The sequence below is a fragment of the Myotis myotis genome, unplaced genomic scaffold (assembly GCF_014108235.1).
Source record: "Myotis myotis isolate mMyoMyo1 unplaced genomic scaffold, mMyoMyo1.p scaffold_m19_p_6, whole genome shotgun sequence".
NCBI classification, from domain to species: Eukaryota; Metazoa; Chordata; class Mammalia; order Chiroptera; family Vespertilionidae; genus Myotis; species Myotis myotis.
Window position 1 is genome coordinate 66,600,814 of NW_023416368.1, and position 21,545 is coordinate 66,622,358.

The 21,545-nt window shown below is 40.6% G+C and overlaps 1 protein-coding gene across 2 annotated transcripts in view; it reads right to left on the bottom strand.

The window, feature by feature from the left end:
* The window catches only part of GUCY1B1 (guanylate cyclase 1 soluble subunit beta 1), a 42,577-nt gene extending 21,576 nt beyond the window's left edge, over positions 1 to 21,001 (bottom strand). The window contains exons 1-4 of one of the 2 annotated variants that reach the window (XM_036314249.1): positions 20,848 to 21,001; positions 20,097 to 20,170; positions 4,925 to 5,025; positions 2,844 to 2,962 (exon numbers count right to left, since the gene is read on the bottom strand). In XM_036314249.1, coding sequence (XP_036170142.1) covers positions 2,844 to 2,962; positions 4,925 to 5,025; positions 20,097 to 20,170; positions 20,848 to 20,850 — 297 coding nt within the window. In that variant the 5' untranslated portion in view covers positions 20,851 to 21,001. The remainder of the gene's footprint in view (positions 1 to 2,843; positions 2,963 to 4,924; positions 5,026 to 20,096; positions 20,171 to 20,847) is intronic. The other variant, XM_036314248.1, reaches the window with a different exon arrangement.
* Between the last annotated feature and the right edge of the window lie 544 nt (positions 21,002 to 21,545).

Consider the following 21,545-nt stretch of genomic DNA (forward strand, 5'->3'; position numbering starts at 1 on the left):
CAGCACTAAAAATGAATTGGTAGCCCTGCTGTGGACTGACTTGGGTTCCATTCCTGAAAGCCATATATTATCTTATCAATGATAGCCAATACTCAAAGCTTCCGACTCAAGGAAATCAGTCTAGTATGGGGCTGTCTACTCCTCTATATTCGATCTATGATTTATCTCTAAATAAAATTACATAGTTTCATCTAAAAGGGGGTTTTATTATTCTTAATAAAACATTTAAGCCCTAACCGGTTTGGCTCAGTAGATAGAGTGTCAGCCTGCAGACTAAAGAGTCCCAGGTTCGATTCCAGTCAAGGGCATGTACCTTGGTTGTAGGTACAGCCCCAGTAGGGGGTGTGAAGGAGGCAGCTTATCGATGTTTCTCTCTCATCGATGTTTCTAACTCTCTATCCCTCTCTTTTCCTCTCTGTAAAAAATCAATAAAATATGTTTTATGAAAACATTTAATCTTGAGGCTATGGTCATATTTGCTTCCTATTTTTACACAAAGAGCACAACTTCTTAAAAAAATAAAAAGACAGATATTCATTCCCAGATAGACAGATTGTATCTGTGGAGATACCATCATTAAGGGATTATACATGGTCTCTGGCTTCATGAAGTTTACATTCCAGCCCAACAAACAGGAAATGATAATACAGTATGAGAACAACTATGGCTGGGAAAATAAATGTACTATGAAAACATGAGAAATGCCAATGACCCAGAAGAAGTAATTTGACCAGTAGGATAAACAGAATTTATCGAGGTGAAAAGGAGCATGAACAGTATTCCAGATAAAGGAAAGAGCAGATGCAAAAACTCAGAGGATAAAGAGAGCAAGATTTAAAAAAAAAAAAAAAGTAAAGTTATGTTTGGCTGGGCTGCAGAAGAGGAAGAGGCAGAATGTATAGGGAATGTAAGTGGTTTCAGTCATTTTAACTATTTTTGACATTGCCCAATGAGCAATGGGGAATCACTGAAGGGTTTAAGAAAAAAAAAATTCTTTTAATGGTATGATGAGATATATTTGCATTTCAGAAAAGTCATAGAATAAAGATGAGATTGGAGGAGTCATGAGAGAGATAGAGAAATCATCCGATCTCTAGACAGAAGTGTAGGGGGAATGAAGAAAAGTGATAGAACTCCCCAAATCCAGCCCCATGTAGCTATTAGCTATCCTATTAACAGTGCAGCCCTGGAACAGAGAGGAACACACCAGAGGCGGCTTGCTCTCTCACCGCACCATGACAACCTTAGCAGGTGGCCACCACGAGCCAACGTAAAACAAAAACAATGTGAACATTTGTTGTGCTGTGTAAACGTGGCCATTGAGAGAAAGATGGAATTAAGACAGAGAAAATACAAGTTCAGACCTTGTTGATAAGGTGACAGTTTTTTTTAAAAAAATGGAAGATGTATTCCAAAATCCAAAGTCTTAAAATACTTTCAAATATCACACTTAAATCCATTTAACATAATTCATTTAAATACAGCCTGTTCCCGTTTAATTTACACATCTCCTGGCAGCCACTCCACTTGGAAGTGGCAGCGTTCTTGGACCCAGTAGTTAGGTAAATCCGCGGCAGGCGATCGCAAATCAGTTTCCATCTTGATTTAATGCTGTTTTAAGTTTATAAGAGAAATGTCACTGTGTAAACAACAGACATTTTGATTAAACACCAAAGTTCTTATTCTGGCTGTTAAATCAATAATGCAGCTGGACTGGAAGTCGTTTACATTCCCTCAAAACTGGGCTTCGGGTCAGCTACTATTGCACTGACATCATTTTCCAGCAAGATCTGGCGGCTCTAGGCAGCCAGTTTGGAAATATCCTTTACAAACAACCACATAATTTTCAACATTAACACATCAAGAAGACGGTCTCACAAATGGCCTCTGCTTAAAATAGGACAGACAATCCAAAAATAGTCTTTCATCGAATGTGTGCTTCACTAGTAAAAATCTTGTAAGGTAATTTTATCAGGAATATAAGACAAAGGCGTTTGGTGACGTTATTTATCTTGTCCTGCACCTGAAATTGCCTTTGCAAGGCCTCTTACTTTCCTTTCTCTAGTAGATTCTTTAACTAATTAGTTACATTAATTAATATGTAACTCAGAGTTATGATTCTCAAATTTGCTTTGGTGGCAGAGCACCTGTAAGCCAGTGGGCTTTTTACTAAACAAGCTCCGGATAGAAAGTCATAGATACTGGCATACTATTTAATTATGCTACGCGAAATTAAGGAATTAAGGAATGCTTTGCAAAAAAAAAAATAATAATAAAACCATGTTATAGAGCCAAACATAAAACCAAAACTAGTATCAAATACTACCATTAAAAAAAAAGGCAGTTGGGCCTGCCCAGTGTGGCTCAGCTGTTGAGTGTCAACCTGTAAGTCAGGAGGTCATGGTTTGATTCCCAGTCAGGGCACTTGCCCGGTTGCAGGCTCGATCCCCAGTAGGGGGTGTGCAGAGGACAGCCAATTCTCATCATTGATGTTTCTATCTCTCTCTTTCCTTCTCTCCTTTCCTCTCTGAAATCAATAAAAACATTTTTTTAAAGGCAGTTGGATACACCACAATAGACCATGATGAGTTTTTCAAAGAACCTTAATTTACAACTTGCATATTTATAGTCATCAAAAGTTAAAAGAAAAAATATGAAGCAAAAATGCTAAAAATGTATTCAAGACCTAATAACTATTATTTTATTGAATTGCAAAAAAATGTCACTATGATTCCATTTCAGCAGCAAGACACTCTCACACAGCTGGCTGAACAACAGAATGCTAGAATCTATGTTAAAGAATCACGAATTCAGCACTTTTAACAAGACCTCAAATCGCTTACCTGTAGGAATTCTCTGACATTAGATCCCAGGACGCGCAAGATTGTATCATAACCAGATTCTTGACAAAAGACGAAAAACATCTTCCCAAACATTTGGAGGATTTCTCCAGCGTTGAGATCTATTTTATAGGTTTGGAAGAGTAATAAGAACAAAACATACACGTAGACTATTATTAATGGGAAGAAGGAAGACAACTGAATAACAACAAAATGTGAAATATCCTCAATTTTTGTGCTTAGTGAATATACATCACATGAATAATTTCTGGCCAGGACAATATAATGAAACCTGAGAAGACAATACATTACCATGCTAACACTGTACATTTGTACTTAATAGCAAAGCAATCAGTTTCTCGGCTTCCATGACAAACTAGTTAATTAATTTTAAGCTTTTTTAAAATGTATATTTAATTTAGAACTTATTTTTTTCTGAAAAATACAGGAAGGTCCTGAAAATCATCCAGAATGCACATGACAATATTTTGGTATAGAAAGATTTTTCTTTATCTAAATACACATATTAATAAATTGGTTGCATATAGTATGTACTCTAATATCCTGCTTTTTTGTTTATATCCAATTATTATTTCTTAAAACTTTAAGATTTTTTCTGTAATTTCAATCACTACCTCACTCAACATAGAGATGCAACATTTTATTTAATTGATCCCCTTATTCAAAATGTAAGCTTCTCTAATTTTTGATACTATAAGTAACCCTGAAGTGAAAGCACATAAATCTTAATGCAAATAAAACTAATAATTTTCTTTGGAAAAATTCTTAAAAGGTTTAAATATTTTTTAAGTATCTGATTTATTTTTAAACTCTATCCTTGACTACACTAGATAGTTAATTTTCAAAAATTGACAAATTTATATGAAAAAAATCATACTTGTTTCAATTTTGATTACAAATGAGATTGGATATTTTCTTCTTATTATTAACAATTCACCATTTTTCTTTGTAATTCTTATATTCTGCAATAGATAGTATTTGCTCTACTAGTTATATTTGGCAAAGCTAAAAAGCTTTTTTTTTTATATTCTACCCAAAGCTTAGTTATAAATTAAGTACTTTGAGACTAAGAAACACTACTTTCAGAAAGACTTGTTTTTATAAAGCTATTTTTTTTAACTTTGCCTTCATTGCATAAGTTTTGTCTGACATAGATCTATTTCCTGTTTCTTTTACCAATAGCTAACAAAACTTATTATAAAAGAGATTTGGGAATCAAATTTTCTCCATTCCACAATGCAGAAATGAGTAATTATTACACTGTGCAATTCTGTGCTGTTGACATAGTAATGTATTATTACATTATTGAAATTACTACATTAAGAAGCAATAATTTATTTTTTCTTCCCCAACATATGGCTTTCTGTGGGGAGGGGCAAAGAGCTCCTCTATTCTCTAAAGAGTTCGTAAAAGGAGAAATAGACTGAGAATAGCCTCAGCCTAACATTATATGTAAATGTCTTCCCATCAGGGTTGTGCAGTGCATAACCTACATCCCTGTACATCCTATATAATACTACTAAAAGCCTAATATGCTAAATGTTCGATCAACCGGTCAGTCGTTCAACCAATCAAAGCATAATATGCTAATGATATGCTAAGGCCTCTCAATTGCTCGCTCTGATGTGCACTGACCACCAGGGGACAGATAGTTGACTGGTCGACCAGTCACTATGACATACACTAACCACCAGGGGGCAAATGCTACGACTAGTAGGTTAGCTTGCTACTGGGGTCCGGCCAATCCGGATTGAGTGAGATGGGCAGACATGCCCTGGAGCCCTCCCACGGTTCCTCCCGGCTGGCCAGCCTCTCACATCTCTCCCTGTCCCCAATCATGCACCGGTGGAGTCCCTTGGCCTGGCCTGCACTCTCTCGCAATCCAGGACCTCTTGGGGGATGTCAGAGAGCCAGTTTCCTCTCGATCCCACAGGCCAGACCGAGGGACCCCACTAGTGCACGAATTCGTGCTCCAGGCCTCTTATCACTATATAATGGACTATGCATTCCTTTGCACTTGTATGTGTAACCTGGCCAAAGAAGGAAAGTCACATTCAACTTACTGAGGACTTTGCTTGCAGCAGCAACCAAATCATAAGTTTTAGAATCATCATATATTATTCTGACAAGAAACTGTCCTTCTTCATCTAATTGTGCCTCTTTTCTGGAAAACAAAAATGAGAGAGACAAGAAAAAAAGCTGGAATAAAAGAATAGGTTCTATAATTACAATGATTGTATAAATAATGGTTTTTTATCTGAAATATAACTTCTTTTTGGCAAATTTGTTTAAATCAATGTGCTGTACTTAAAAGTCTGGTGGTTAAGAGGAAATTATTTCACATCCCCCTCCCCAAATTAAAAGGACATAGGTTAAGTATATTTTAGCAGGGATAACATTTCTATAGTACTAGAGTACTTTAACACCCAATCCAACACCTGATATTAAATATAACCAAGAAATAACTTTTGGTTTAATAAATAGTTAGCAAATATTTGTTTAGTTCCTATATATGCCAGGCATTGTTCTAGGCACTGGGAATACAGTGTTTAGTAACGTAAACAAAAATTCCTGATTACCTGGAACATTCATATTGCAAGAGGGGAGACAGAAGGGGCATAAAACTCATAAGTGACAAATATAATGGTAAGTTGTTTGGAGAAACATAAAGCCGGATAGTGGCATAAGGAGTTCAAGTACAATAATTGGAAGCTCACTGAGTAGCCGGAAATGGAGTGGAGTCTGAAGGAGCTCTGGGAGTGAGCCATGAGCCAGTGGGGACATGTGTTCTGGGCAGAGGGACGACGAGTACATGCAAAGGGTTAGACAGGAGCAGCCTGGGGAGTTGTGGGAACAGCGGGGGCTGGGGCTAAAACAGAGGCAGGGCAGAGTAGCTGTCAGGGAACAGATCAGAGAGGTAACATGAGGTTGGACGTTGGAATGACTGACATTTACTTGAAAGAGATGGAGGGTCCTGGTACTTGTGATATGATCACTGAGACTAGTGGACCTGGTTAAAGGGATCGATCCTGCTACTGCATTGAGAATGGACCAAAGGGCCTAGGACAGAGCAAGGAGACCGGTGAGAAGGCTACCGCCAACATTCTGGCGAGAAAAGCTGCTGACTTGGTTCAGAGCAGAAGCAGAAAAGGGAGTGAGAAGTGGCCCATGTTGGGATATATTCTGAAGGCAAATTCAACATGATCTGCTGAGAGGCTGGATGGAGGGTGTGAGAGAAGGAAAGGACACAAAGATGACTAAGGTTTTGGCCCGAGCAACCGGATAGATGTTGTACCCAATTCAGATAGGAGCTGAATTGGGAAAGACTGTTGGAGGTGGACAGGGGGGTAAGATAAAGAGCTGTGTTTCAACGTATTAAAGTTTGCGTGCCAAGTGTACTGAAAACATCCTCTAACACAGTGGTTGGCAAACTCATTAGTCAACAGAGCCAAATATCAACAGTACAACGATTGAAATTTCTTTTGAGAGCCAAATTTTTTAAACTTAAACTATATAGGTAGGTACATTGTTATTAACGTAATGAGGGTACTCCTAAGGCTTAGGAAGAGCCACACTCAAGGGGCCAAAGAGCCGTATGTGGCTCGCGAGCCGCAGTTTGCCGACCACGGTTCTAACATATCCTTAGACTACTACATACAGTAGCTCAAAATATACCCAGCATTAATGAAAGGGCTTTATAGTAACTGTTAATAGTTGTCATGGTTGTATACATATATCTATTTTGATAGGCTTTGGATTGTTTTTCTCAAACTAGTGTCCAAAGGGGACAGAAAATCTATTGTCCAAAGTATCGCCAGCGGTGGAAGAGAAATGACAAGTTCCCAGATACTGTTCCAATGTTCAATTCACAAAAATACGTGGAGTTTGGATATCAATCTCTGACGCTCAGTCCAAATCTTCTAAATTCTTGTACACTGCCAGGAGAATACAAGAGAAACTAGCCACTATTGTTAGGTAAACTTTCAACACAGTAGCTCGAAATAGCTCCTTAAATGCTGCCAAGGCCGGCCACATGGAGTCGCAACCACTTTCTCTTCCTCAGAAGCTATGCTACCACAGCTGCTGCTCGTGGCTCTGCCAGTGTCTGCTCAAGGGAACAGTTCAAATAGTGGCATGTCTTAGGTCCAGGTGGGATGGAGATGGTCTTTAAAAACCCTGTGTCCTTCAGAGCATACCATTTATTTGCTGGCAGTTATGCATAACAGTGCAGAAAACACAGCATAATTTTGTAGGCACAGAAATTTCAGTTCAGAGCCCACAATCCAAATGAACTCGAACAAGTCAAATAGACCACGTGAGCATTAAAACCCCTCTTTTCTAAAATGGGAGCAATTATATAACCCACAAGTGTAAAGAAATAAAGTGCGAAAGAATGTTCTAAGCAGTTGAAAAATTATATACTAATGACCATAGTACTTCCCTTATCTATATATTCAAAAATTTGATGTGAAATCCTCCCCACTTTTGCTGCACAGACACAAACACATCTTCAAAATCCTCAAATCTTTTTAATACTTAAAGTCAGTGAAATATCCCCAAATCATAACAATATAATCTACAAACACTGACTTATCTTTTGAAAAATGCTATTATGTACCTTATGCATTCTAATTTCTATTTGTATAAAAATACAAAATACTGATGCTCCTTGACTTATGATGGGCTTTTGTCTCAATAAGTGACCCAATAAACATCATAAGGTGGAAATATAAGTCGAAATATTTAAGTTGAAAATGCACTTAACACACCTAACCTAGCCCACCTTAACTGTGCTCAGAACACTTACATTAGCCTACACCTGGACAAAAATCATCTAACACAAAGCCTATTTTATAATAAAGTGTTGAATGTCGCATTTATCTGATGGGCTACAGTATCTGGAAAATGCCGGCAACACAGTACACTGTAGAGCACCAGCTGCTCACCCTCGCCACCGCGTGGCTTGCTGAGCTCACTGACACTCTCAGCATCACCAGCCTGGGAAGAGAACAAAATTCAAAATTTGAAATGTGGTTGCTACTGAATGCATATCGCTTTCCTCCCATCACAAAGTCAAAAAATCTTATGTCAGACCATCGTAAGTCAGGGTCCTTTTGTATAAGAAAAAAGCTTAAAAAAAAATCCTCCACTCTCCTGAGGTACACACTGTTATTCAATTTGTTCATACTTGAATATACTTGTATAAATAACACACACTAGATAATACTGCTTTCAAACCCCCCTTTCTTGACTTACTATTTGATAGACATCCGTTTATTATTAAGTATATTTCTATGCCTTGACTATATAAAATTGTATTCTATACACATATTAAAGTTTTAGTAGATATTTAGATTGCTCTTATTTTTCACAAGTGCAAACAATGTTGTGATGAATATTTGGTAGCTAACAATTTATATTTCTGTGTAAAATAGGATAAATGTTTGGAAATGGAGTTGCCGGTCTGAAGGACGTGGATAGACTAATTTTTCTCACGTTGTCACTAATATCTTGTTATGCAACAGCATTGCTCTACAGGCTGAAATTTTAAAGCCTCTGATTTAGGGCATCCTAGTAAAATATCAATTGATTTTAGCTAAATATATAATAAAATACAAATTAGTTCATGCTCTCACTGTGCCCTATTCTGATTCTTCCAGTGGGGATAAATCAAATGACATAACTCCTGGAACCGTCTCAGTTTCTTGGAAGCACCAATCCATAGCACCCATTACGTGAATGATGTACAAACAAAATACAAAGCCCCTCTAAATAAAATAGAGGAATGGCCACTTCCCTAGAATTCCCCTAACCGTGAGTCAAGACACCCTTTCTTTCCTAGCTTTCCTTTTAATGAAATAAGCTCCCTTATCTTTTAAGCTTTGCTTCCTGAACTGATCAACCCAACATGTTCCCTGGAGGAAGGCTGAAATAATAAATGAAATAGTAGGACATGAAAGGAAATAATCACTTCCATTAAAACTTTCACACTGAATTCCAATGACTTCTTCAAAATATTTAGGATTGCTAGTTTATTATATTTATGTTTAAAGTCTTTGGGAGCTTTGGGTCACTCTTTATTCTTTCCCACCAATGCCCTCCACCACTCCCCACTCCATACCCCACCTTAGGGGAGGGAATTTTGTCACAAATATTTGAGCACCTATTATGCCCTGGGACTTTCCTAAGCACTTTAAATATACCAATGGACAAAATAAATGTCCCTGTCCTCATAGAGTTTACATTTTAGCTGGCAGAAACAAGCAATAAACAATAAGCATAATATATGCTCAAATTTTATAATCTATGATGAAGTGATAGATGCTACAAAAGAAAGTAGATGAGGATAAAGGGTGAGAGCAGCACCTAGGAGCAAGGGGCAGGATGCAATGCTAGATGTAGTCAGCATGGAGGCTGCCTGGAGAAGTTAGCATCAGAGCAAAGACTTCAGGAGGCAAAATTGATCTCTATGACTTAATAATCTTTCGGGACCCATTTCCCTTCTTTCTGTAGCCCATTCTTCATCTTTTCCCCTTATCAGAGGAAAAGCTAATTGGAGATATTATAATAAACAGTTTAGGGAGACTTGATTGAATACATTAAACTGAACAGAATTTACAGTGCAAATGGAGTAATAAACAAAAGAATTCCTGGCCACATGGTCATTGAAGACAAACTCTCACCTGGGGAAAAATGGCAAATAATTGCACCCTATACATTTGTAGCTACAATAACTGTTTAAAAACTGAGTATTTATAAATGAAAATTTTTCCAAGTAGCAATTCATTTCCTAGTTACTTTTAGAGATGGCTATTTGTTATAGTTTAAACTGATCATTTATTTGCAGCACTTACCCTTCCCCCAAAGAGTAGTGTGCATATATCCTATATAATAAAAGGCTAATATGCAAATCGACTGAACGGTCACTATGAAGCACACTGACCACCAGGGGGCAGACGCTCAATGCAAGAGCTGCCCCCTGGTGGTCAGTGTGCTCCCACAGGGGAAGTGCTGCTCAGCCAGAAGCCGGGCTCACTGCTAGCAAGTGCAGCAGCGGTGGCGGGTGACTCTTCCGCCTCTGTGGCAGTCAGACATCCCCCAAGGGCTCCCGGACTGCAAGAGGGTGCAGGCCAGGCTGAGGCACCCCCCCCAGGTGCACAGATTTCATGCACCAGGCCTCCAGTGTGTGTGTGTGTGTGTGTGTGTGTGTGTGTATATATATATATAGTATAGCTGACTGGTGTTACTCAGTGGTTGAGCATCAACCCATGAAGCAGGAGATCACAGTTCGACCCTGGTCAGGGACATGCCCAGGTGCAGGAGGCAGCTGATCAGTGAGTCTCTCTCATCCTTGATGTTTCTATCTCTCTCTCCCTCTCCCTTCCTCTCTCTGAAATAAATAAACACATATAAAAGATTAATATATATATTAATTATTATTAATTAATATATACAATTATTAATTTATATATATATACACACATACACAATTTGTCAGAAATATCCAGGCAACATTTCTAACAACTCTTTACTTAAGGAGATATTCCTTAACTCCAAAATGTGAATGCACAAAACTGAATTAATATTCTCTACCTGAGCTCCAGCTATTATACACTTTTCAAGTAAGTTTAGTATTCTAAAGGATTGCTGGCTTTTAGGTAAATACGTTCCCTTGGAAGTATGAAAAAATGAGTATTCTGAAGTGGGAGATCCTGAATACAGGCATCTGAGAAAGGAGTCTCAGAACAGGGTGTGGTCTCAGGCAGAAAAGGTCAACAGACATCACACAATCAGCCCAATCAATGACAGCTCAAAGGGGTCCTGATCCTTTAAAAACCCTTATCACAGAGCACGTCCTACAAACAACAGTATGTCGGTGTTGTCTTGTTAATAAATCCTGGGATGTTCCATTGTAGTGAGCTGTAAAGGACATCATGAATGCTGGTTTGTGTCCAGCCACTATTAAAATTAAAATCTACCAATATAAAACACAGATAATAACTATAAGCAACATCTTAATTAAAAATGTATATATATTTTTGTGAGTGGGTGCAAAGCATTAATGGCTCTCAATTTTCAATAACCCAATCCAATGATTCCCAATGAGTCTGAATCCCCGGAAGGGCAGACTCTGGTTTGAGAGAGCTGCCAAGGAGCGAGGCCCTTCACATGCAGCGATGGCTTCCTGCTTGGGTCCTCCTTCAGTTGGCAAAGGTCAGTCCTTCCCATTCAATGTGTTCACTCATCCAAGGACTGTAAACAGTAACAGTAAATGCTCACATGAGTGACATAGATTTTGGCAAAGTAACATCACTCTTGATATATAATTGCATTTTTTTCTGACTGTGTTCAGCTTACCACGTGAGAGTTTTATTAGTAATGGCTTGAATTTTGAAACCATATGCACAAACATTTCAAATGAGCCCTTTTCAGTAGCTTCAGCAGACAAATGAATTTGCTTATTAGCCACCCATTTTATCGTCAACTCACCTCCTGAGTACATCCGGTCACAGCTCTTCTAAAAATAAACAAATTGCTCACAATTTCTGAGGCTCTGATTTCCTGTAGCAGATGTGCCAGTTGGTGAATCAAACCACCTTTAAAAATATGACAAGCAGCCTGGCCCTTGCGGCTCAGTGTTTGAGGGCCAACCTATGAATCAGGAGGTCACACTTAGATTCCCAATCAAGGCACATGCCCAGGTTGTGGGTTTTATCCCCACTAAGGGGCGTGCAGGAGGCAGCTGATCAATATACTCTCATTGATGTTTCTATCCCTCTTCCTTCTTCTCTGAAATCAATAAAATAAATAAATAAATATGACAAGCAAAATAACCTGTGAAAGTTCTTGAAAAGTTCAGGGGAGACAAAAACAAAAACAGGTGGTACTAACACACATCCTGTTGTCCATCTCCATGCTCATATGGTTGTCTTTGGAAAAGAGAAGGTCATAGATCCTGCTTTTGGGGGGAAAGCACATAATATGACCATTCCAAGCCCATCTGTGTGCTCTGATGATTAACGGCTGAGTAGTTTGGACACCGTTTTAAAGTACTGAAGCTTCACTTCCCCAATTTATAAAATGAGAATAATAGACATCTATTTTCTGTGGTGGTTATTGTGAGAATTAGGTGTAGAACCATATGGTAAGTGTCATATATATATATATATATATATATATATATATGAATTATAAAAGGTATATATGAATTACCTTTCACATTTTAATTTCCAGAGAATAGAGCACATGTACATTCATTATATATATATATATATATATATATATATATATATATATATATATATATATAGAGAGAGAGAGAGAGAGAGAGAGAGAGAGAGAGAGGCTTTCCCCTAGGCCACCAATTTTCAACCAGTGTACCGAAGAATTTTTAAAACGTGTAACACCTGATTATTTAGTCAGGGAAACTGACCTCTTTTCCCTTAGATTGTCAATAAAAAATGACAACAGCCAACACAACAACAGCCATCTGGTGGGAATGAGTCAAAATTATACCTATTTTTTTGGTCAAATCACCAAAAAACATGTTTTTTTGGTGTGCCGCAGAATTTTAGTAATTAGTTTAAGTGTGCCATGAGTTGCAAAAGGTTGCAAATCCGCTTTCCTAGGCAATCGTTATAATAGTTAGATAGAGGCTAGAGAGGCTAGTAGTGAGACAAGAAAGATAATCAAGTAGTAGAAATAACATAATTATATACTGCTGCATGTACAGTGAGACGTAAGTACAGTTTTGGAGGTAAAGGAAGGCTTCCTTAAGAAATAGCATTAGTTTTGTCATCTCAAAGCTGAGCCATATTTAAGTTAATGGGAAGGGTGGAGAGAGTGAAGAAAAGGAGACCCTTCTAAACTCAGGCTTTTGTATTCCTAACACATGTAAAAACTCAGTGTGCAGCAGGAACAGAGAACTGGCCCATGAGGCTACAGTGCTGACAGCGACTGCGACGTAAGGACTGAAAGGTCCTACGTTTGAGTGACTTAAAGATTGACCACAAATAATTTCAATAAAGCAACAATTTTCATGAATATTGCATGATTCAATAATGATGGGCAAGTAGATCAGAATATGCGATAAAAGCAAAGCTGCAGTAACAAGGAATAAATACTTCGAGTGTTTACCTTTACTGTGAGTAGAAACTTCTTTAACCTCAATATCTTTGATATAGAAAAAAAGCGTTCAGTTTTGCTAGGCATAAACAAAGGCACCATTTCCCCCACTGTTTCCTTTTTAATGAACGAAGTGGCAAAGTAGCAAATGGAAAAGCTGCAAGTACTCAGGTCTTCTGAGTTGTCAGCCTCTGAACTGGGCCAGCCATACAGATCTCTTTAAGTGTGTTTTCCTGTTGACATCCTCAGAGTATCCACCCAGAACTATCACTTTCCAACACCATGAAGAGAAACATTTGCTATGGAAAGAGTCGAAAGGACATCTGTTCCTTGCAAACTACACCAACACCCAGTTAATGTTGGCCACAATTAGATCTGGGTATGTAGGAGAATACAGATTTTCTGATTTATCCTCTGGTGCTCATTTCAGTGACCCACCCAATAACATGCTTCTATGATTTTTTTTTTTAATTCTCAAAAATTGCAGAATGCTAGTAAAACAAAGACCCAGCTTGAATCCCATGGTTGCCTCAGATCATCAAAGTAAAACCCTGAGATAAGACCAGGTTTACCTCCTGGGCTCCATGCTGCTCACCTGACATGGCCCAGGTTCTGAGAGAGTTCTCTGCAAGTGCTCACTGATGGGTATGTGAAGAGTTTACAGTCAGATATTTACTTTTACCCAAAAGAATAACTGCAAATGTTGGTGATGTACTGTGCCTTCGTTCATCTTTCAGGCTAACTGGCCTATCTTTCTACAGAAAAAGGTCTTAATCTAACAATTACCCAGTTTGTCTATTTTTAAAAATCTCAATATTAATTTGTTTATTTGTATTGAGGAAGTTTCTGGGTACAAAAATTAATATGGTTTCATTTTTGTATGTATACTACATTAGCTCCTATTTCTAACTTAAAAGGAATAGTAAATGGCACCAAAAGAGCTGGATTGAAGTACTGACTTCAATGATAAAGCTGACTTTATCATTAAAAAAATAAAATTGAGCTGAAACCGGTTTGGCTCAGTGGATAGAGCATCAGCCTGCGGACTTGAAAGGTCCCAGGTTCGATTCTGGTCAAGGGCACGTACCTTGGTTGCGGGCACATCCCCAGTAGGAGATGTGCAGGAGGCAGCTGATCGATGTTTCTCTCTCATCGATGTTTCTAACTCTCTATCTCTCTCCCTTCCTCTCTGTAAAAAATCAATAAAATATATTTTAAAAATAATAATAAAAAATAAAATAAAATAAAATTGAGCCTAGTCAGTGCCACTCAATGGTTGAGCATTCACCCATAAACCAGGGGATCAAGCCCACATGGCAGGTTGTGGGCTTGATACCCAGGAGGGGGTGTACAAGAGTCAGCTGACGGATGTTTCTCTCTCAGCCATGTTTCTATCTCTCTATCCCTCTCCCTTCCTCTCTCTCCAAAATGAATAAAAATTTAATAAATAAAATTGAATAAAATAAAAAACACTGAGCTCACTTGTATGTGGAAGCTAATAAGAACAAACTCAGAGAAACAGAGAGTAGAGTGACAGTGACCAAGGCTTGGGTGTGGGAGAAATTAGCAGCTATTGCTCAAAGGGTACAGACAACCAGTTATAAGATTACCAAGCTGATTATCCTATATAATAAAAGGCTAATATGCAAATTGACAGAACTGCAGAACAACCGGTACCTATGATGCGCACTGACCACCAGGGGTAGATGCTCAATGCAGGAACTGCCCCCTGGTGGTCAGTGCACTCCCACAGGGGGAAGTACCAGACACTCAGCCAGAAGCCGGTCTCATGGCTGGTGAGCGCAGCGGTGGTGGCAGGAGCTTCTCCCACCTCTGCGGCAGCGCTGATGTCTGACTGCCCATAGGGAGCAGGCCTAAGCCATCAGTAGGACATCCCTCAGGGCTCCCAGACTGCAAGAGGGCACAGGATGGGCTGAGGGCCCGCCCGCCCCATGCACGAATTTCATGCACTGGGCTTCTAGTAGCTAATAATACTGTATCATACGCTTGAACGTTGCTAAGAGAGTAGATCTTAAATGTTCCCACCCCAAAAAGGAAACGGTCCTATGTGGCACGATGGTGGTGGTAGTTCATGCTAAGGCGGCAGTCACTTCACAATGTATAAATGTATCCAGTCAACACATTGCACACTTTAAATTAAGCTGGTGGGAGTGGGGGGACTGTGCTAGAAAGGCCCTTCCTATCTCAAATGGGCATTGTAGTACTCAACTGACATGACAGAGAAAAGAATTTTGGAAATATCGAACAGCATTTATTATATGAAGTACCACTAATATATTAAAACCTACATGCGCAAGGGTATAGCGATTTACTTAGATAGCCTCATGAATATGAAAATCTGATTAAAACACAGTATACTATTTTGTTTGCATTCATTTGTTTTGATAAAATGAATATTGAGAACATATGCTGCATTTTCAAACAACAAATAGGAGTTGAGGGAAAGAAAAAAGAGTCAAAATGACAATGAAGTTGCTACTGTTCCTAGAGTGATGAAGGAACATTTAGACTGGTGTAGTACATACACTTCAATGAGCTACTGCTATTTAAAGGAGAGCTTCATATCTTTCAGGTGAGCTGGGGAAGGGAAAAGTTGAAACACTTTGATTCTAGAGAAAAATAATAGCTACCATTTATCAATGTTATTTTTCAAGATCTGTGTTTAGCACTATTCAACATATTACAACATTATAGAGTAGGTATGATCTACTCCTTATATACAGTTGAGGTAGGTATCTACTCCTTATATACAATAATGTGCCAGTTTACTGCGAGGGGATGTCCGACTGCCACGTTAGCAATGGCTACATGGCCGCTAGCTCCTACAATAAAGACTCTCTTCTACATCCACAACGTCTCATGGCTTCTTCATCTACCACCTGGCATCCAAGCAAGTCCAGCCCCTGGCAGAGGGGCTCAGACCTGACAGCTGGCATAGTTGGGCAGGATCAGGACCTGTGGACCTGACAACGACACAGCGAGCAGAGAATAAAGGAGGAGCTGAGTTCCCAACAGTTAGTACAGCGAGCAGGGTTCGAGGAGGAACTTGCTCTGACACTTGGCGCTGTGTGCCGGATTCAGAAGCATGTGTGGGTTCAAGGAGCGAGTGCTCCCACATGATTATATCATTCACTTTTCCACCCTCCAAGTCCAAAACACAGACTACGCTCTTTAAAAATAAGATTACCTAGAGAATGAAAGAATGAATCAATCAATGAAAAAATCAATGAATGCCTGCCTTACTATAGGTAAATTAGATATATAAGCATACTAAATATATATGTATTCTTTATACAAAGATGATGATTGACAGATTCTAGAGAAAATTACTCCAGTATTTATCAACTATCAGTGTCCTTATAGCATTTTCAAATCTCATACCAAAATTTTGATCACAATGATCTTTCAGTAAAACAGAAAAGGGCTGATCAATACACAGTGTAGCACTTAGGCATTTCAAGTCAGTATTTGTTCCTTGGTCTGCTCAACTCTAGGCACAATAGTTTTTACAAAGGTGTTTTTATTTGTTTTTAATAGACATTTAATCATCTTAGATTTTTTTTCTTATTTGAATCCATCTTTACGTTCCAATGACGTTAAAAAACCTAAAATCAAATCCAGTAATTTGATCCCATGATTAGTTTTGCCAGGACTAATGAAAGGGTAACATAGCTGATTAAATAAAGTATATAGGTACTGTTCTAATATGTATATCTTGATTTCATGGGGGTTTTTTTTCTGAAATAAAGATTGTTTTTTCTCTTCCCTTGGAAACCATGACTTCCAAAAAGGACTATCTGAAAACTGAAAGGAAACCAACAAAAGACTTGAAGTAGATTCAGAGATCTCTTTTGCTTTTTAACATGTATTTATGGTCTAGATCAGAGGTGGACAAACTATAGTCAGTTGGTCAAATTCAGCCCATTACCTGTTTTTGTCTGGTCCAAGAGCAAGGAATATTTTTTACATTTTTAAATGGTTACATCTTAATAGTTATATAGACACCTACATAATATCTTCAATATTGACTCTTGGCCTCCAGCACCTAAAATATTTACTATCAGACCTTTCTCTATCTACCCTCCATCTAGACCATTTATCTTTTTCTTAAAAAGGGGAATTTAAAGTTCTTGGGAAATGGTTACATTGTTGGGAGTGTAAGTAAATGCTGAGTTTACAATGAAGCAATTTTTGGCTCTTATCCACTTAGAACGTTCTGTCTGGAAACTGTTACTTGGGATTTTATTTGCCATTAAATGTTTCTCATGAAGAATGGATGGCCATTTCCTACTAAATCAAAAAAGTATGATGTAAATTTTGTAAACATCAATGTAGACAGTTTCTCAGAGACCAAAAATGAAGATAGAGGAGTATGGTACTTAATGAGACAAAACAAGTTTTTTCCATAAATTCAGTTTTTCCTAAGTTGAAACTGAAAACATCTTGCACCACTGACTACAGTGATCCTCCTTAGAGCTGAGGGTGAGGTCTGGAGAAGGGAATCAGAATCTCCCAGGGAGCATTTTAAAATTAAATTCCTCCAACTGCTCCCCTTCCCCCAAGCAGTGAGAATCTGTTTGGATAGGCCAATGTTCTTCCAGGGAGCTCTGAGTAATAATCCCTCAATGGGACTACCTGGGTTGGAAACCAATGACCTGCTTCAGTGCCCTGAACTATGTTCTCTGGTTCAGATACTAAACTATACCCAAGACAAGATGGGCTCCACCAAAAAGTATGTTTGGGAAAAAAAGAATCAAAATGAACACCTGGATTGTAAAGGCTAGTTTAACTAATAGTATTTCCCTTTCAAGAGCATATAATCCTTGAGATAATTTTATTTTTTTAAAAAGAGAGAGAGAGAGAGAGAAAGAGAGAGCCTCGTGTGGCTTAGTGGTTGAACATCATCCTATGAATTAGTAGGTCACGGTTAGATTCCCCATTAGGGCACCTGACCCAGTGATCCCCAGTAGGGGGCATGCAGGATGAAGCCGATGATTCTCATCATTGATGTTTCTATCTCACTCCTTCTCCCTTCCTCTCTGAAATCGATAAAAATGATATTTAGAAAAAAGAAACACCCATATGATTTGTTTCATTTTATCGTAAAAAGGTATTTGAATAATTTAAATTGTCAACATTTGAATAGATTAAGAACACTGTTTAAAGCAATTTAGAGATACATTAGGGCATTAAAATATTGATGTTTGATTTAAAACTAATAGTTTTCCAAAGTAGAATGTAACAATATTCTTAGTGATTTGGAAGAATTAAGTTTTCACATCAGTGTAATTTGTATATTTTTAGATATTTTTACTTTCTCTGGGGAAAACATAGCCAATACAAGCAAATAACTTGATAATTTAATTTTTTAAAAAATTTTGATATATTTCTCTATGACATAAAATTTTCCATCTCTGTATTTAACAGTAATCTAAATTGATAATGGGTAGGGTACATTCTAAATCTGGTTAAAATGCATAACAACGGTTTAACCATATTGCCATATTTTATTGTGCTCTCAAAATTCTAAATATATTCATTGTCATAGCATATCCACCAGAAAAAATGGGGATTTGTAACTTACACATGAGAAAACATCGTTTTCATAAATTTACAAAGTGGCTTAAAAATAATCCTATACTTGTTACATTGTTTAAAATTCTGCTCTTGATATCTCCCGTATACCTGTCCACTAAGCAAAATAAAAATTCTGAAAGCATTAATAAGATTCACAGAAAATTCAAATCTCAAAGTAAGCTTTAGTGTCAACATTCTCATTTGATTTAACTGCATAATTGCCAAACCTCCACTTCGTTTATAATATGTAGGCGTGCTCTCTGGGTAACATAAATACGGCTTAGGGATAGTGAAACGATGCTCATTGATACAGGCCCAAGAGAAGGAAAAGTTGCATTTTAGTATTTCATATTTAACCCTGGTCATTTCCATGGAAACTATTTATTTAAAAAAAATCCCTATCGTGTAACTGTATAATAAGCCTAATGCTAATAACTATAACCTATTTGGGGGGAGGGGAAATAGCATGAAAGCATCACCTACTTGATATACTAAAATCAGGGAGGACAGAAAACACGAGTACAGAATAGCAATGTGTTCTCCTTTGCCCACCCAGGTAACCACGCCCTCCGCCTCCATTTAATGGGACAGATTAGATTGCTGTTCCAATATGAAAATCCACAAATACGGTTTTGTTGTAGCTAGTTGGTTTGGGTCATATGCACTTAACTTATATTTCACTAGAACAAAGGGAAAGGCCTCTGTTAAATTGAAATGCTCAATATGGCCACCGAGACGATCCGTCGTTTCAACAGGTTTACTAGTAAACTCTCAGGCGCCTGTGGCCTTTCCGTCCCATCAGGAGTCCTGGGCTCCTAGTTCCAGCCTGAAACTAGGATGCCCTCCCACAACGGACAGCCTCCACCATAGTCCAAGCAGAAAGGGTGTGTGTGGGGGGGGGCGGGGAGGGGTTAATTTGGGGAAAATAAAAGGGCATACATTCCAATTCCACTTTATTTCAAAATGAATAAATGCAGGTGATAGTCACAGTTGCTCAGGAAATAGTCTCACGCTTTAGCATCGTGAAAAGGCGTCACTCTGCTTATGTCTGCGAGGTGCGTACGTGTGCAAGGAGCCGGGTCTCCCGTTTGTGTCTAAGGCCTCTGGGAACGGAACGTGGCGGAGGCCCGTGTGGTCCCCGGGGCCCTTCTCCGCGTGGGAGCCGCGGGGCCTGCAGAGCCTGGGAGCGCCCGGCGCGGGCAGCGCGTTCCCACGCTCGGGCGGGTCCGGAGGCCGCGCCGGGCCGGAGGCTCCTCTCCCTCCTTCCCTGGCTCGCCCCCCCCAGCCTCTCCCCGCCCCGGCGGCCCCTCCCCCCAGGGTCCCGGCCCCGGAGCGTGGGAGCGCAGCTGCGGCCGCGAGCGGCGGGCGGAGGCATCTCCGCGATGCGCGTCCGCGACGGGCGCAGGCGGCGGAGAATGAATCGAGGAGCGGGGAGCAGCTCCCGGGGCCGCCCGGGGCCCCTCCACGCGCGGCGCCGGAGCCGGGCCCGAGCTCCAGGAGCCAGTCACTTACTTGATGTCCTCCCACACCTCCGGGCCGTAATTGCGGATCACCAGCAGCTCCAGCGCGTGGTTCACGAACCCGTACTGTGGGGACAGAGGGAAGCCCGCGCGCGCGTCAGGGACCGGCTGCCGATGGAAGAGGCGCGAGGGCGAGGCTGCCTTGACTGCCTCTCGGCTGCTTTAACTTTGGGTCCAACCTATTCGGGGTGCTCGCCGCTAAAGAGGGGTGCCTCTGGGTCGCCACCCAAGCCACCAATAGGGGGCAGATCCTCTCCATCACCGCCCACCCCACACCCGTGCCACCTCCTTACCCCGCTCACCTGTCACGGCCAGGAGGCAGGCCGGGCAGCGGGGAAGCATGGCAGAGGGGACGAGCCCTGCACCCCCCACACCACGGCTCTCAGGATCCCTCACCCGCAGGGCCCGCCTGAGCCGGGAAAGCCCCGCGTCTCGGCTGCACGGCCCCTTCCCGGGCTCGGGAAAGCACGGCGGACCCCTTTGGAAGCAAAGGCACCCATGGCCCCCCGCCGCGATCTCCCCCTCCCCCACCTCACCCTACCCGCCCCCCCCCCCCCCCCCCCCCCCCCCCGGCGTTCCCATCTCCTCGGACGCGGGCAAACTGCGAGGCTGCTCCCGCGACAAGCGGTGCGCTCCCCGGGCCCCAGCGCCAAGCTCCGGCGGCGCGGTCGGTTCGCTTGGGCTTCCAGGCCCGGTCCAGCTGCGGCTTGTGGGTTCGGCCTGAGCCGGCTGAGAGCACTCACCATGGTGTCTGCGCCCGGGGTGGGGGAGGATGCCCCCGCGGAGAGGCACGGCCGAAGGGACCCAGGCGACGGAGGCGACAGCGCAACAGGACCCCAGCGGCAGCATAGAACTGGAATGAGCGCAGTGGTCTCGGTCCGCCTTGATTGCCACCTCTTCCCGGCCAATAGCGAGTCGAGCCGCAGGGGGCTGGCCGCTGCCTCCTAGTTTTCAACCAATCGACGGCAGAGGAGGGAATTCAGATGCTGTCACTACTGCTGCGCTCCAGGTCTTCCCGCCCCCGCCCTAGTGACAAGGCTTTCATTCGAGGCCACAACAATGACGATGGAGAAGCTCCAGTTTTGTTCCTTGCATGAATTTGGGGGGCAGGAAGAATGCAACTATTGTAGTGCCCCCAAATATATTCTTATCCAAAGATCTACCCGCAGAGGTAGCAAAAACTGAGTAGAGGTGTGTGTGTGTGTGTGTGTGTGTGTGTGTGTGTGTGTGTGTTTATCTTGCAATGCACAAGCCTTAAAAGGAATAAGCCCTCGTGGTCAGCATCCTTCTTGTTTAATGTCATCTTGCAGATAAATATTTCCTTTGTGGCTTGGTCCTGCAACAGTTTATGGTAAACTGAAAACTAATAATACTGAGCTTCACACATTTTGCTTTCAGTCAATGAGACTAGTTTAGTGAGTTAGCTAAAATTTTCAGCAAT